This window comes from Acinonyx jubatus, chromosome A2 (genome assembly GCF_027475565.1).
Source record: "Acinonyx jubatus isolate Ajub_Pintada_27869175 chromosome A2, VMU_Ajub_asm_v1.0, whole genome shotgun sequence".
Lineage (NCBI taxonomy): Eukaryota > Metazoa > Chordata > Mammalia > Carnivora > Felidae > Acinonyx > Acinonyx jubatus.
The window spans coordinates 17,961,020-17,975,318 of record NC_069383.1 but is presented as its reverse complement, the minus strand read 5'-3'; the positions used below and the strand labels follow the sequence as shown (position 1 = coordinate 17,975,318).

General features: G+C 39.7%; 1 protein-coding gene across 2 annotated transcripts in view; it reads left to right on the top strand.

Moving 5' to 3' along the window:
* The window catches only part of NUP205 (nucleoporin 205), an 84,330-nt gene extending 74,891 nt beyond the window's left edge, over positions 1 to 9,439 (top strand). Inside the window, exons 37-44 of one of the 2 annotated variants that reach the window (XR_003426019.2) lie at positions 239 to 367; positions 587 to 713; positions 4,212 to 4,378; positions 5,900 to 6,023; positions 6,519 to 6,647; positions 7,203 to 7,276; positions 8,458 to 8,540; positions 9,085 to 9,222. Coding sequence is in view for 1 of the 2 variants with exons in the window: in XM_015073065.3 (XP_014928551.1) it covers positions 239 to 367; positions 587 to 713; positions 4,212 to 4,378; positions 5,900 to 6,023; positions 6,519 to 6,647; positions 7,203 to 7,276; positions 9,085 to 9,237 (903 nt within the window). In the remaining variant the exon portion in view is untranslated. Of the gene's footprint in view, positions 1 to 238; positions 368 to 586; positions 714 to 4,211; positions 4,379 to 5,899; positions 6,024 to 6,518; positions 6,648 to 7,202; positions 7,277 to 8,457; positions 8,541 to 9,084 lie in introns of both variants that reach the window. The other variant, XM_015073065.3, reaches the window with a different exon arrangement.
* The last annotated feature ends 4,860 nt before the right edge of the window (positions 9,440 to 14,299 follow it).

Genomic DNA, 14,299 nt, shown 5'->3' with positions numbered 1-14,299 from the left:
AAAAAAAAAAAAAAAAAAGATGTTCTTTTAATGAGTTGACTGCCAAGCAGATACATTTGCAAAAAGGTGAATTTTAATAGTGCTAACTTAAGTGCCTCAGTTGGAGGTAAGAAATCAGATGCTTTAGAGAGTGATTCCACGCCCCAGTGAGTTCTTCTTTTTTGTATCCCTCAAAGAGGGGTAGCTGATTTTACACGTACCGGATTGGATCTGAACAAAGTATCTTTCTCTTTCTTAGCGCCAGTGCTTAGGACTCCTGAGCCGCTTTGGGGGCTCTGACAGACTGCGTCAGTTTAAATTTCAAGATGATAATGTGGAGGGAGATAGAGTGAGCAAGAAAGATGAGCTTGAACTGGCCATGCAGCAGGTAAGAGGAGTGAGCGTTGTGTATCCATTCTTGAACAGCTGTGTGTTTTTTGGAAGCGTGATGAAAACAACAGATGTGAGTGGTTTTACAGATTGATTTACAGCTTTGTTGTAATTTTACAGATTGATCACTAGCTTTGTTTTCCTTCAACTCTGGAGTTCCCTGATATTGGGCATTTGGGGAACTAATATTTTTGTCACTGTTATTCTTCCATCGTAGATCTGTGCCAATGTCATGGAATATTGCCAGTCACTCCTGTTACAGAGCTCCCCCACCTTTCAGCATGCTATGTGCCTCTTCACCCCGAGCCTGTCAGAAACCATTAATAGAGATGGACCCCGGCAAGGTGAGCCGAGTCGTTTCCTTCTGTATTTGAGTATTAAGTTGCTGTGATTAAGACAGGCTCTAGTTGGCTCCAGTGAGGTGCAGTGTTTTCTTTATGTGTCATTAGTGGGAAAATTTGTAAATGACTTTAAGGAGCGGTGAGGAGTTGGCGTTGTTTGTCTTGTGGATAGTCTAGAGAGCTGGAGAGGACAGAGAAATTCAAGATTTTCTGAGGATAAATTTCTAAATAGAAGAGCCTTGTGGGGAGAGTGTGGTTTTGAATAGTATCTGAGACGCCAAAGAAAGGATCTAGGATTGGTGATTAAGCTAGTCGGGTGAAAAATGTGAAAATGTAACAGTTTAGATGTGAAATCATGTTAAGCTGAATGCATGTCTAAATTGGGTCCTGTATTATAGCTCCAGGTTTCTGTACCATAGCAAATTAAAATGTAGATGCTAAGTGCGCTGACATAGCCCATGATTTCCTAATGACACAGTTGGCAAGATCTGGAATGTGAGGGCTAAGGGTTGATTGAAGTGGTTATCCCATGGGCCACTCAGAAGCCAAAACCCATTCTGATCTCAATGGCGGTAATGGAATGGACTGCTTCTGATTTCCGGAAGCTCTTTGTGTGAGGTTTCTGAAAATCATTTTGTCACATTTTTATCTCCTTCAAGATCTTATTTTCCCTGGAAATTACTTAATCACTTAAAATACTTAATAGAATGATGTTATGAAAAATATATTAGTTTAACAATATATAACCACTGTCTCATGTAACTGGTGCCAAGAACTGACTCTATTTGTGTAACTCTATTATAAAGTGACCAGGGGGGCCCTTTTCTTCTCCCTTGAATCACACATTTTCATACAAACTTGACCTGATCATAACATTTTCAAGTGATGGACACCTGGGTGGCTCAGTTGGTTAAGCGTCTAACTTCGGCTCAGGTCATGATCTCACAGTTCGTGGGTTTGACCCCTGCATCAGGCTCTCTGCTGACAGCATGGAGCCTGCTTGGGATTCTGCCTCAATCTCTCTCCCTCTCCCTCCCCCTTCCCCTCCCTCCTGCCCTCTTTCCCCCCAGCTTATGCGCTCTCTCTTTCTCTCTCTCTCTCAAAAACAATAAACATTAAAAAAAATTTTTTTTAATATTTTTAAATGAAATTGTAGTTTTGTCATTTATTCTCCGAAAACAATCATATGCTAATAATGTATCATTAGTAATTATTAAAATTTCATCTAGCTTCTTCTCACTTTGAGCACATCTTTCCCATACTGGATCATTCTTTGATCTTTAATACTTAATGATGAACTTTATGAAGGCTTATATATTGGTTTTTATTTTTCCTCAGACTTTTTAAAGATTTAATAAGCATACGTACCTTTGCCAATTGTAGACACGGCGTGGGTGGGTATGTAGTAAGTTCAAGAACATTTAGTTGTAGAGAAGTAGCTTAACCTTAGCAGTTAAGAATATAGACCGATGATGAACTGCCTAGACTTGAATCCCAATTCTCTAAGTGACTATTCATATGACTTCAGAAAAATTATTTAACCCTCTCTGTGCCTCAGTTTCCTCATCTGTAAAATGGGAGTAATAACAAGCTCCTAATTTTTAGTGTAAGGATTAAATGTGTTAATATCTGTGAAATGCTTTAGAACAGTGTCTGGTCCTTAGCACTGCCTAAATGTTAGCTCTTATTATTTTCATTATTGCTGCTGTCATTATTGTCTATCATTTAGTATTTGTACTATTACTTGTGGTCCAGGGCCCTTTCCTATAGCACTTCTACTCCCTGGACCTTGTGATCTTTCCTGCAGAATCTGCTTTCTGTGGTCAGCTCTTTTGTGAGCAGCCCCCATGAAGCTAAGTCTGGTAGCTTCTGCACACCTTAATACTTTCTAGACTTGAGCAGGTTAGCGTGTGAGAACCCCTGATATGTGCCAGAGTACTGTCAGCATTGGACCATTCTCTTTCTGGATGTGTTCCTGCCAGACTAGATAATGATACAGACGTTCCTGGGCCCCAGAGTACCTAATTTCACCAGCAGAAGGCTCTGTATCATAGAGACTGTCACATCTTCACTGAGGACTAGAAAGGGAAACCTGGCAACTGATGTGAGTCCAGGATGTCCTGGTTGGTGGCAACATCCGCTGACAAGGAACTGTTTTCTCGCTTCCACTCTTCACGAAGACCTGTGAAATGTGACTTAGAAGCCAAGTTAAGGGAGACAGTGGAGAAGGAAGCCAATGCACATCTCCCTGCAGTATTCGTGGCAGTTAGAGCCACTGACCAAAGATTATCTCCGAATTGAACTCGAAATTACTAAGGTGTTTCTCAAGAAATCCCTCAATCAAAGGGGAAGTTGCTCCACTTGCGCCAGTCCTGCTAGCTCTTCCCTTTGCAGAAGACTTTCCCGACATCCCGTTGTTCCTTTGTACCTTATCAGAAGCTAGTCAGGTAAAAGGCAGATCATTTTGTTTCCTTACCCAAAAGGACTTACGGTGCTAAGAGAGTTGTTGAAGTTTAAATTTCATTATATTATTTGAATATCTCAGTTAGTGTTCTCCTTCTCTTGGGAAGAATGACTTTGAGCTGGGAATTCAGCAACCAGAAAGATGCAGACCAGAAGTGAATCCACATAACTAGAGCTGTAGGGTGAAGCAGGAATTATTCGCCTGGGGCCAGGAAACTCCAGACTTGTGTGTGAGGCTTGCGTCTGTGTGTTCATGGCGGGGGCGGGGGGGAGAAGCTGGATGCAAAGGTTTATAATTAATGGTTCTGAAAGAGGTCTTCCCCCCAATAAAGGGAAAGTTCTGTCAGTGTCCCATCATCCAGATTTCCTTATTCTCTTCAGGTCTTCAACTTTATGCACATATCTGATCATAGTAGCTCCTAACCCCTCCTCTGAACTGTCAGAAGTATTTAAAAGTGGTTTTGGGTTGGGGCCCCTGGGTGGCTCAGTCAGTTAAGCATCCAACTCTTGACTTTGGTTTAGGTCATGATCTCACAGTTCATGGGTTCAAGCCCCTCGTTGGGCTCTGCACTGACAGCGCAGAGCCTGCTTAGGATTCTCTCTCTCCCTCTCTCTCTCTCTGCCCCTACCTCACTTGGTAACTCTCTCTCTCAAAATAAATTAATAACCATTGAAAAAATTTTTTTTAAAAAGTAGTCTTGGGTTGGTTTTAATAATAGGTTACAAGCCCTTCAATTCTTGGCATATCCTGTTTAAAACAGGTGATTTGAGGGGCATCTGGGTGACTCATTCAGTTAAATGTCCAAATCTTGATTTTGGCTGGGGTCATAATCCCATGATTTGTGGAATCAAGCCCCGCGTTGGGTTCTGCACCGAGAGCACAGAGTCTGCTTGGGATTCTCTCTCTCCGTCCCTTTCTGCCGCTCCCCCCCCCAAATAAATAAATAATAATTAAAAAAAAAAACCAAAACAGGTCATTCGAGATTCATATCAAATTCTTGTAAGTGGAACATCGTTTTTTATTATCAACTCTATTAGATACTCAAGCTCCAGTGATTCCATATTGGCGCCTGCCCGGTTTGGGCATTATTGTCTACCTGCTGAAACAGAGCGCTAATGACTTCTTCAGCTATTACGACAGTCATCGACGGAGTGTCAACAAACTTCAGAATGTAGAGCAACTTCCACCTGATGAGATAAAAGAGGTATGAACCTCATCGTGAGCTGTGGAGATTTCTGAGAAGCCTTTGCTTTTCCTCACAAGGACCAGAATACTGGTGTCAGACTTGTGAGCAGAGATGATGTATGCAGGGAGACGAAAGGGCTTGAAGTGGTTCCTCTGTGTGGCTTTAAGAAGAGCCTGTCACCTTAGCACCACGCCTCATAAGCAGAGTAACACGTCACTGAAATACAGTGAAGCTGCACTTGTTTAAGAACACCGCCTGCCCTCCGGTAGAATGGCAGCTGGCCTTTGAAGGAGGGTTTTGGTAATTTATACTCTAAAATCTGTGCTGAGAAACTTGGGTGTCTATTGCAGATGCTTATTCAGTAGAAGTGATCCCTTAAGATGCCTCTGTGCCTTCGGCATCTTCAGTATCTGTTGAGTGAATTTTTCAGACAAACGGGATGGCGGATCAGACTTGACTGCCTGCTCTCAATGAGCCAGAATCACTCGCTGACTATTGCAGCTAAAGATGCTGAGTTGCCGGGCTTGCTCCCTCAGTAGCCAGACTACACGGTATCTCTTGCCCAGTGCTGGAGCTTCTTGGTGTCCTTTGGCAGCCTCGGTGTTGAACTGATTTGCCATTCCTGGTTTGCACCAACTCCCCTGAAAACTCGGTGTCACTCTTCAGAGTAGTCAAGCCTGCCCCTTCTTGCCACTCTTCTGATGATCAGAGGGAACACTGAGTGAGTGTTTACCATGTGCCAGGCCCTGAGCTACAAGTTCTGGCTCAACACATGAGCCTTTTTTTTCTCAGATGAGGAAATGGAGGCACTGGAAGTTTGAATAACTTACCCAAAGCCACCCAGCTAGCACGTACCGAGGCAGGAGTTATTGGTGGGGTTCAGGCGAGCCCTGGAACCGGGTGGCTTACAGCCGACAGCCCCTCCTCCTCCCATTGCAGCTCATGGGCCGTGCCGGTCCTCGCAGGGGGCCCGCAGCCTCCCAGTGAAGCGTGTGGCGCCCTCCCAGCCCGTCTGCCAAACCCAGCGTCTGGGTTGTAAATCGCATCTCTGTGCTTATGCCAAATAGAGGTGTGATGAAGGGAGTTTCTGGCTGATGAGCATATTTTTCTATCTGCTGTAGAAATCCACTGTACATTTTCTTCAGAAGATACGTGACAGCTGTCAAAGAACTTCTCCATGGCAGTGTTAAACCTACTGCTTGAAAAACCTACTGTTTCATCTCGTTTTACCTTGATGGGAAGTTGAGGGTTGGTCGGCCCATCAGCAGATTGGAAATGTCTGTTTCAGGGATGAGACCTTTTCCAGAAAGCAGCACGTGAATCTTCATTTGTGAATTTAATTGGTTTGGCTCTCTGTTTTTCTGTAAAGTTACTAGCTTCCTAACTAGCTAAGATAATAGCTCTTGTCTGCAAGGACATTTAAACTTCTTCAAACGTTTTTCACAGCGCTTATCGCAAGTGACCCTCTGTATAGAATTCCATGAAGTTTTGGTTACAGTTCACATCATCACTAATACTGTGTTTGTTTCTGGTTCTCAGTTGTGTCAGTCTGTGATGCCTATTGGTGTTGAGAAAATCTCCACTGCCCAGAAATATGTCCTAGCAAGACGGCGTTTGGTGAAGTTGATCAACAATCGAGCCAAACTACTTTCCCTTTGTTCTTGTATCCTTAATGAAGTCACAGTGGGAACTGGAATGGTGACCTTTAAAAGATTCTTTAAATGTAGAGACTGTTTACTGATTCTCACATTTTTGGGGCATCAAAGCCATATGGAAAAGGACATACATAATTATTGTTGATTTTTTCCAGTAAATGCCCGATATATTTCCAAATTAAAATTTTTCCTTACCTTTTAGAGTAGCTAGTAATCCTGATAATGTGTACAGTCACTCTGTGTCTGAATAGGAAGCAAGGACACTGGAGACTGTGCTGGCACAGCACACGCGCCCCCCCCCCCTCCCCCCTTCCCCCTCCCCCAGGCCCCACCTCATTCCTCTCAACACATCTTGCTGCTTTCTAGGGAAACAGACCCTTACCCCGGTCGGTTAGACTGAGGCAGTGCGTATGTCACTAAGTGGTACGGTCTCTCCTTTTTTCCCCTCCTCAGCAGCTGGTTTGATGAGATTGTTTTCCTTTAGTCCGAGCTCTCTTCTGTAGTTATCATAGAGACCTGCCTATTTATTCTTTGGCGCCATCTGGAGTACTACTTGTTACATTGCACGCCCACCGATTCTCAGGATTCCCTGTTTGCCTCCAGAACCTTATTTAAAAGCAGAAGACTACAAGGTAAAACTTCATTCTGAAAACCTATAGATCTCAGTGCTTTGAAAACCTAGTTACATTTTTATTTATTTTTTGTTTCCAGGTTACTAAGAGTGGATTGGGCAATGGAGAGCTACTTAGTTATTAGACATGGCTATTTCTTGTGTTTTACTTCTATTCATGGGAAATTGTGTGGACAATATGAACATCTTAAGACACTGCTCTTCAGCTTCTTGCAGTTAAGGGCTGGCCAGCTCCAGAGTCCCCTGCTCACAAATAATTTTCTAGAAGAATGGATGTGGGTCAGCCTGGGCCATGATCTTTATTAAGTGAGCCTGTTTGACCGGTGAGCTTGTATTGGATCCCTTAGTGGGAAAGAAACGGAAGGAAAGCTTGCAGACCCTGACCTAGACAAGTGAAATGCTTTCCAGGGGCTTCTAGTTACTGAAAGTTGAAATAGATTTCTCAGCCTTGACCCATGTTTTCTGTGGCGCTGTGGTTCATTGTCTTCAGATTCTTCCAGGGTGTAGTAGACGCATCCTGGGAAAGCTGTTTTGACTGTGTCTTTTATCTCTATAGATTCCTTCGCTTCAGAAACCAACCTGGATTTCAGAAGTGGTCTGACTGCAGTGAGCCAACATGACATAGACCAGGTAAGGTTCTAGTCTCATACCCTTGTTCTTTTCTGGAAGGACAAAGGAAGAGCCTAGTATGTTAATAAGTTTATGATTTTCAGGGCTATATACAAAGACCTGATTTTAATTTGTGCCTGGCCACCCAACAGCTCTGGGACTTTGAACAACCTGATTTTGAGCCTCCATTTCCTCAGTGAAGAAACGGAAATGATAATTCAGCCTCAAATAGTTTTGTCAGGATTAAATGAGGTTTCATATGTGGGGCTCCTAGGGGAGTAGTGCCTGGAAGGTGTAACATCAAGTTCAGTAAATTACAGAGCATGTGATCTGGAAACTGCCAGTTTCTTTAGATTAACTTTGTCGACTTTAGGCACAAAGTGTCACTCAGCACTTAATTTTCCAGAAAATAATTTAAATGGAGAGATGGGGAGTAGCCATTACAAATTCCATTTAGGAGACCATAGTATTATACAGTAGTATGTACTTAGTAACCTCTTGGCCAGTAATGTTGGAATGAATGAAGAGCATTCCAAAAACAATTAAAATGAAAACTTAATATGAAACTAATAGGAAAGTCTTGGGAACAGAGTAGTTAGCAGGGTACATGAATTATAGCTGGATCTGTTCCTAGGCATCTGAATGTCCTTAGCCATGATTTTTTTTAAACTTTTTTTTTTAATGTTTATTTATTTTTGAGAGAAAGAGAGAGCGTGAGCTGGGGAGGGACAGAGACAGAGGGAGACACAGAATCTGAAGCAGGCTCCAGGCTCTGAGCTGTCAGCACAGAGCCCGATGCGGGGCTCGAACTCACAGACTGTGAGATTGTGACCTGCTGAAGTTGGACACTTAACCGACTGAGCCACCCAGGCGCCCCCCTAGCCGTGGTTGGATAAAGCCTCTGTACTCTTCCCTAATCCCTCTTGGCCACTACCTTTCTTAAAGCTGAAGGTTAGGCTTTATCCAGGAAAGAGCATCCTCCAGACCATGCTTAACCAGACATCGTAAAGAGCATGCTCTCATCCCAGCCCTGACTACATCTGCCCCAGTGACTTCATAATAGCAATCCATGTTTTGGCTAGACTTGTTTAGGTAAGCTTTAATGTTCAGTTAGGTCATGGGCACAATTAGGCAAAGTATAGATCTACCAGAAGATGTTTGATAAATATGTGTTGAATTAATCACTATTTCTGTTTCATTAGACTGTGCTGATATAAAGTGAGAAGAAATGCAGGATTAATAAATAACCTTCTCACTCTGTTTTGATTTTACTGCAAAACTGAAGGCAGGTAGATTTTATCTAATTTTGCACTTAATATTAACATTTCACTATTATGCCAAAAAGATCCATTCGAAATCAAATGTGCATTCTAAAATACATGAATTCTAAAGTGTATACCAGGTTCTTCTGTTTATATTGTTTGAAAGTGAAAGCATGGAAATGGTTTTTTCTTTTTTTTTTTACTTGCAAAACCAAGTAAAAAGTAAAAGCTTCTTTCTAGTTTATCCTGTTTCTTTCCCCAGAGGCATCCACTCCTAACAACTTGTGTCACCAGTCAGGAAATATTTTACTGCAGTATGTCCATATGTCAACAACAGCATCATTTGTTGTTGTTATTTAAAATTTTAAACATTTATACAAGACAGGAAAGAGGGAAAAACAATATCATACCAATAAATTGTAGCAGAGAAGGAATGTTTAGTTAATTTGCTACATGAGAAAGGACCACATTACAAAATTTCAAAGATAGTTTAAATTGGAAGACATGAAACAAAAAATATTTGAGACTATAGTTTTAATAACAAAATATCATCTGTGTTAACTCTAGCTTCAGGCTGACGCCATCAATGCTTTTGGAGAATCACTACAAAAGAAACTTCTGGACATTGAAGGATTATACTCGAAAGTTCGATCTCGCTATAGTTTCATACAAGCTCTTGTCAGACGTATCCGAGGCCTGCTGAGGATATCAAGGAACTAAGAGCCCGTGCTTATACTCTTCTAGGGAAGAGAAGAATTGGGGAAAACTGTCCCCTTTTTATGGACTAGTTTGTTTCTAAATTATGACCAAAAAATATTTTGCTATTTCTTTCTTTATATATGGACATCTTTTCTGTAAATTTCTTTGCCTGGTTCCAACCTCACTAGTAAAAAATAAATACTTTTTAAAAAAAGACATAAAACATATGGCTGGTCGTTTTTGAAATTTTACCTAGAAAATGATCAACGTTATTGGGAATCCACTTTCCACAGTGGTAGTTTTCCCCTAGGGGTATAATTCTGAATGTTCTCTTAAAGGCATAGTCTGGAAATTGCAGTTTTTTATCTCTTTGTTATCTGCATTGCATTTCTGTGATAATCAAGGTCACTCCATGGGGTAGAGTGGACCACAAACTATAGTTATGCTGTTTGATAGAATAGTGTACTCACTACTGTGAAGATATTATAGAAATGTCCCAAGAAAGGAAGTTATCTCTTTGCTAAAATTATTTTTTTTCCTTCATGTTAGTGGCAGTATAATAATTTGGATTTGTCCAAATTATTTGATTGTGAAATTTCTCAAACTAATCACCTACTGATAATTTCTCATATAATTAATGTGATGCCTACGATTAGGGCAAAAGAATTTAGACCATCATCACTCTACCTCTTGCCCAATTGTGCTTATGTTCAAGTGACTACATCATCTCAAAGTCCATTTTTCCCTTTCTAGCCATAAATTAGTTCAGCCTAAAATAAAGGAGAGAAAGGGAAAAGTGTCTTGACTCATGAGTAGCAGAAAATTAATACTTAGTTCTATAGTGTTTCTTTTTTAAAAATATAAATTTTTTTTTATAATTTCTGTGGCTTTTTAGCATATTAAAATTTTTTAAATGTTTACTTATGTTTTTCTCCTTAACTATTTGAAAGTATATTGTAGACATAGTGACACTTTATCCATAATATTTCAGCAACTAATAACAAGGGTATTTCCTTCCAAATCATAATACCATTATCACACTTAAGACATTTGCTAACAAAATACAATAAAATTTTCAAATATTAAGGCAATATTCAAATTTCAATTGCCCCCAAAATGTACTTCTAGGACTTTAATTTTTTTTATCCAGAATTAAATCAAGAATCACACATTACATTTAGTTATCTCTTTAGTTTCCTTGATTCTGAAATGTTTCCCCTCCTTTTTGGGGGGAGATGGTGATTAATGTGATACTTGTTAGCTGTTTTGAAAAGGGTCCCAAAGTTACTTTTGTTTTTGTTTTTGTTTTTAAATTAAGTTTAGGTTAAACATTTTTGGCAAGAATACTACAATTCTGTGGGTGATACTATGCCTTCATATGTCAGGAGGTTCCTATCAGTTTGTCCCATTATTTTAAGTTTGCGCACTTAATTAAGGTAGTGTTTGACACACCGGCATTGTAAAGGTTATCTTTCTTCCCTTGTAATGAATAATCTGTGGGTTGATACTTTGAGACTGAATTTATGTTTCCAAAAACCATCAGCCATTGCTTTTTAAAAAATGCTTATTTTAAACGTTTATTTATTTTTGAGAGACAGGGCACGAGTTGGGGAGGGGCAGAGAGAGAGGGAGACACAGAATCCAAAGCAGGCTCCAGGCTCTGAGCTGTCAGCACAGAGCCTGACGCGGGGCTCGAACTCACAAACTGCAGATCATGATTGGAGCCAAAGTCAGACGCTTAACCGACTGAGCCACCCAGGTGCCCTTAAAAATGCTTTTTTTTGAGGGAGAGAGAGCAGGGGAGGGGCAGAGAGAGACAGGGACAGAGGATCCAAAGCAGGTTCTGTGCTGACAGCAGAGAGCCCCATGAGGGGCTTGAACTCACAAACTGTGAGATCATGACCTAAGCCGAAGTTGGACACTTAAGCCAACTGAGCCGCCCAGGTGCCCCTCTGCCACTGCTTTTATCATTAACTCAGGTTTAAAAAATTGTGTATGGTTTTGATCATACAAATAATATCAATATTATAAACATGCAGACACCCACTCTATCCTCATGTTACATACTTAATCAAATCTTAAAATTAACCCTATTTGCTCAATAACTTATTTTTATTGTTTTTATTAAAGATTTTTTAATGTTGATTTTTGAGAAAGAAAGTATGAGCAGGGAAGGGGCAGAAAGAGAGGGAGACACAGAATCTGAAGCAGGCTCCAGGCTCTGAGCGGTCAGCACAGAGCCCAACATGGGGCTTGAACTCACGGACTGCGAGATCATGACCTGAGCTGAAGTCAGATGCTTAAATGACTGAGCCACCCAGACGCCCCGACCAGTTATCTTTTTATTGTTCCCATAGGTTTGCCTTTTTTCAGAATTTAATATACTTGGAATCACAGAGTATGTAGGCTTTTCAGAATAGCTTCTTTCACTTAGTACCATGCATTTAAGCTTCCTCCAAATCTTTTCATGGTTTAATAACTTTTTATTTTTTAAGCACTGAATTATATTACATTGTCTGGATGTACCATAGTTTTTTAATCCACTCACTTCCTGAAGGGCATCTTGATTGTTTTCCAAGTTTTGGCAATTATGAATAAATCTCGCTTTTATAAACATCCTTGTATGGGTTATGGTGTGGACAGAAGTTTTCAACTCCTTTGAGCAAATACCAAGGAGCACGATTGCTGGGTCATATGGTAAAGATAGTTTAGTTTTATAAGATACTGCTGAGCTGTCTTCCAAAATGGTGGTACCATTTTGTATTCCCCCGGCCATATTTGACACTTCTTGTTCTGAATCCTCACTGGGGCTTGTCAGTGTTCTGGATTTTGGCTATTCTAATTGGTACCTCTTGTTTAATTTACATTTCCTTGATGACATACAATGTGGAGCATCTTTTCATGTTTATTTGCCATCTGTATATCTTCTTTGGTGAGGTGTCTGTTAAGGCCTTTGGCCCATTTTTAAAGTCAGATTGTTTTCCCATTGTTGACTTTTAAGGGTTCTTTGGATATTTTGGATACATGTTCTTCATCAGACATGTCTTCTGCAAGTATTTTCTCCCAGTCTGTGGCTCTTCTTCTAACTCTTTTAATATTCTTTGGGAGAGCAGAAGTTTTAATTTTAAATCATTGAGCTTATCAGTCATTTATTTCATGCACCATGCCTTTGGAGTATCTAAAAAGATCTCGTTAATACTCAAGGTCATCTAGATTTTTTTCCTGTGTTTTGTCTAGAAGTTTTATAGTTCTGCGTTTTATGTTTAGGTCTGTGGTCCATTCCGAGTTAATTTTTGTGAAGGATATAAGGTCTGTGTCTAGATTTATTACTATAATAATATTAATATAATATATGTTTATATATAATATTACTATATTATTACCTGCATGTGGATTATTATTATTATTATTTGCATGTTGAGGAGTCTAACTTTACACTGTGGTATTGCCTTTGCTCTTTTATCAAAGACCACTTGACTATATTTATGGGGGTCTGTTTCTAGGCTATTTTATTCCATTGGTCTGTCTGTTCTTTTGCCAATACCACATTGTCTTAATTACTGCAGTCTTCCAGTAAGCTGAGTAGTGTTTGTCCTCCAACTTTGTTCTCCTTCAATACTGTGTTAGTTACTCTGGGTTTTTTGCCTCTCCAGATAAACTTTAGTCAGTTTGTTGATATCCATGAAATATCTTGCTGGGATTTTGATTAGAATTACATTTAATCTATAGTTGAAGTTCGGAAACACTAATTTCTTGACAATGTTATTGAATCTTTTGTGAACATGGTGTGTATCCATTTATTTATTTATTTGACTTTTTTATCAAAATGTTGTGGGTTTCCTCATAGGGATCTATATTGTATGTATTTTGATCAGTGTCTAAGTGTTTCATTTTGGGTGGTATTAGTGTAAGTATTGTGTTTTTAATTTCAAATTCCACCTATTCATTGTTGGTATATAGGAAAGCAATTGATTTTTGTGTATTAACTTTGTATCCTGCAACCTTGCTAAAATCACTTGGTTCCATGAGTTTTCTTGTTGATTCTTTTAGGTTTTCGACGTAGGTGATCATGCATTGAAAAATTTTTGCCAATCCTGTGGGTGTAAAATGGCATCCCCACTTGCAAACTTTGTGTATTGTTTACCTTTTTTTTTCTCTGTTTATAAGCTTTATTTTTTGTTGGGTTGTGGATTTTTTTTTTCTTTTTATGTGTAGGTGGTAAATATAAATTTAGAGGGCTTTAGTTTATTCAGTTTTGGGTTTGCAGATATTTTCTCCCAATCTATTTGGTTATCCTTTGTATTTTTTTTATGGTGTAGAAGCTTACATTTTAATGTAATCTATCTTTTCCTTGAGGATGTGTGTGCATGTACTTTTTATGTTTTATTTTAAATTTGGCCAAAACTGTTATAAAACTTGAGGGTCATAAATCTACTTTTCAGTATTGTCTTTTGACAGTTTAAAAATGTTGCCTCCTCTGGGGCACCTGGGTGGTTCAGTCGGTTGAGCATCCAACTTTGGCTCAGGTCATGATCTCACGGTTCCTGAGTTCAAGACCTGCATCTGGCTCCCACTTCAGATGCTCCGTCCACCTCTCTCTCTCTGCCCCTCCCCCACTTGTGGTTTCTCTCTCAAACATAAAAATAAAACCTTAAAAAAATGTTGCCTCCTCATTAGGTCATTAATCCCTCTGGCACTGATTGTTGAGAATGGCATGATCTCTGTTTCCAATCTCTTGCTACAGTGAATACTTTTGAGCATACACAATTTAACCCAATTGCTGAGACAGAAGGTTTGCTCACTTAAACTTAAGATAGTTTTGACCAAATTACCCTCCAATGAAGTTTTAACAGTTTGTATCCCCATCAGTACTGAATCACTATGCCTGTTTCCCTACTCTTTCCAATGAGATGTGTTACCAAGCTTTTTGATTTTTGCCAATCTGGAGAAAAATGATACCTCATTATGGTAGTAATTTACATTTTTCTTAGTGTGAATGCCACTGAGTATCTTTCCATATGTTTGAGCTATTTGTATTTCCTTTTCTGTGAGCTGTTCATATCCTTTGAACACATTTTATTGG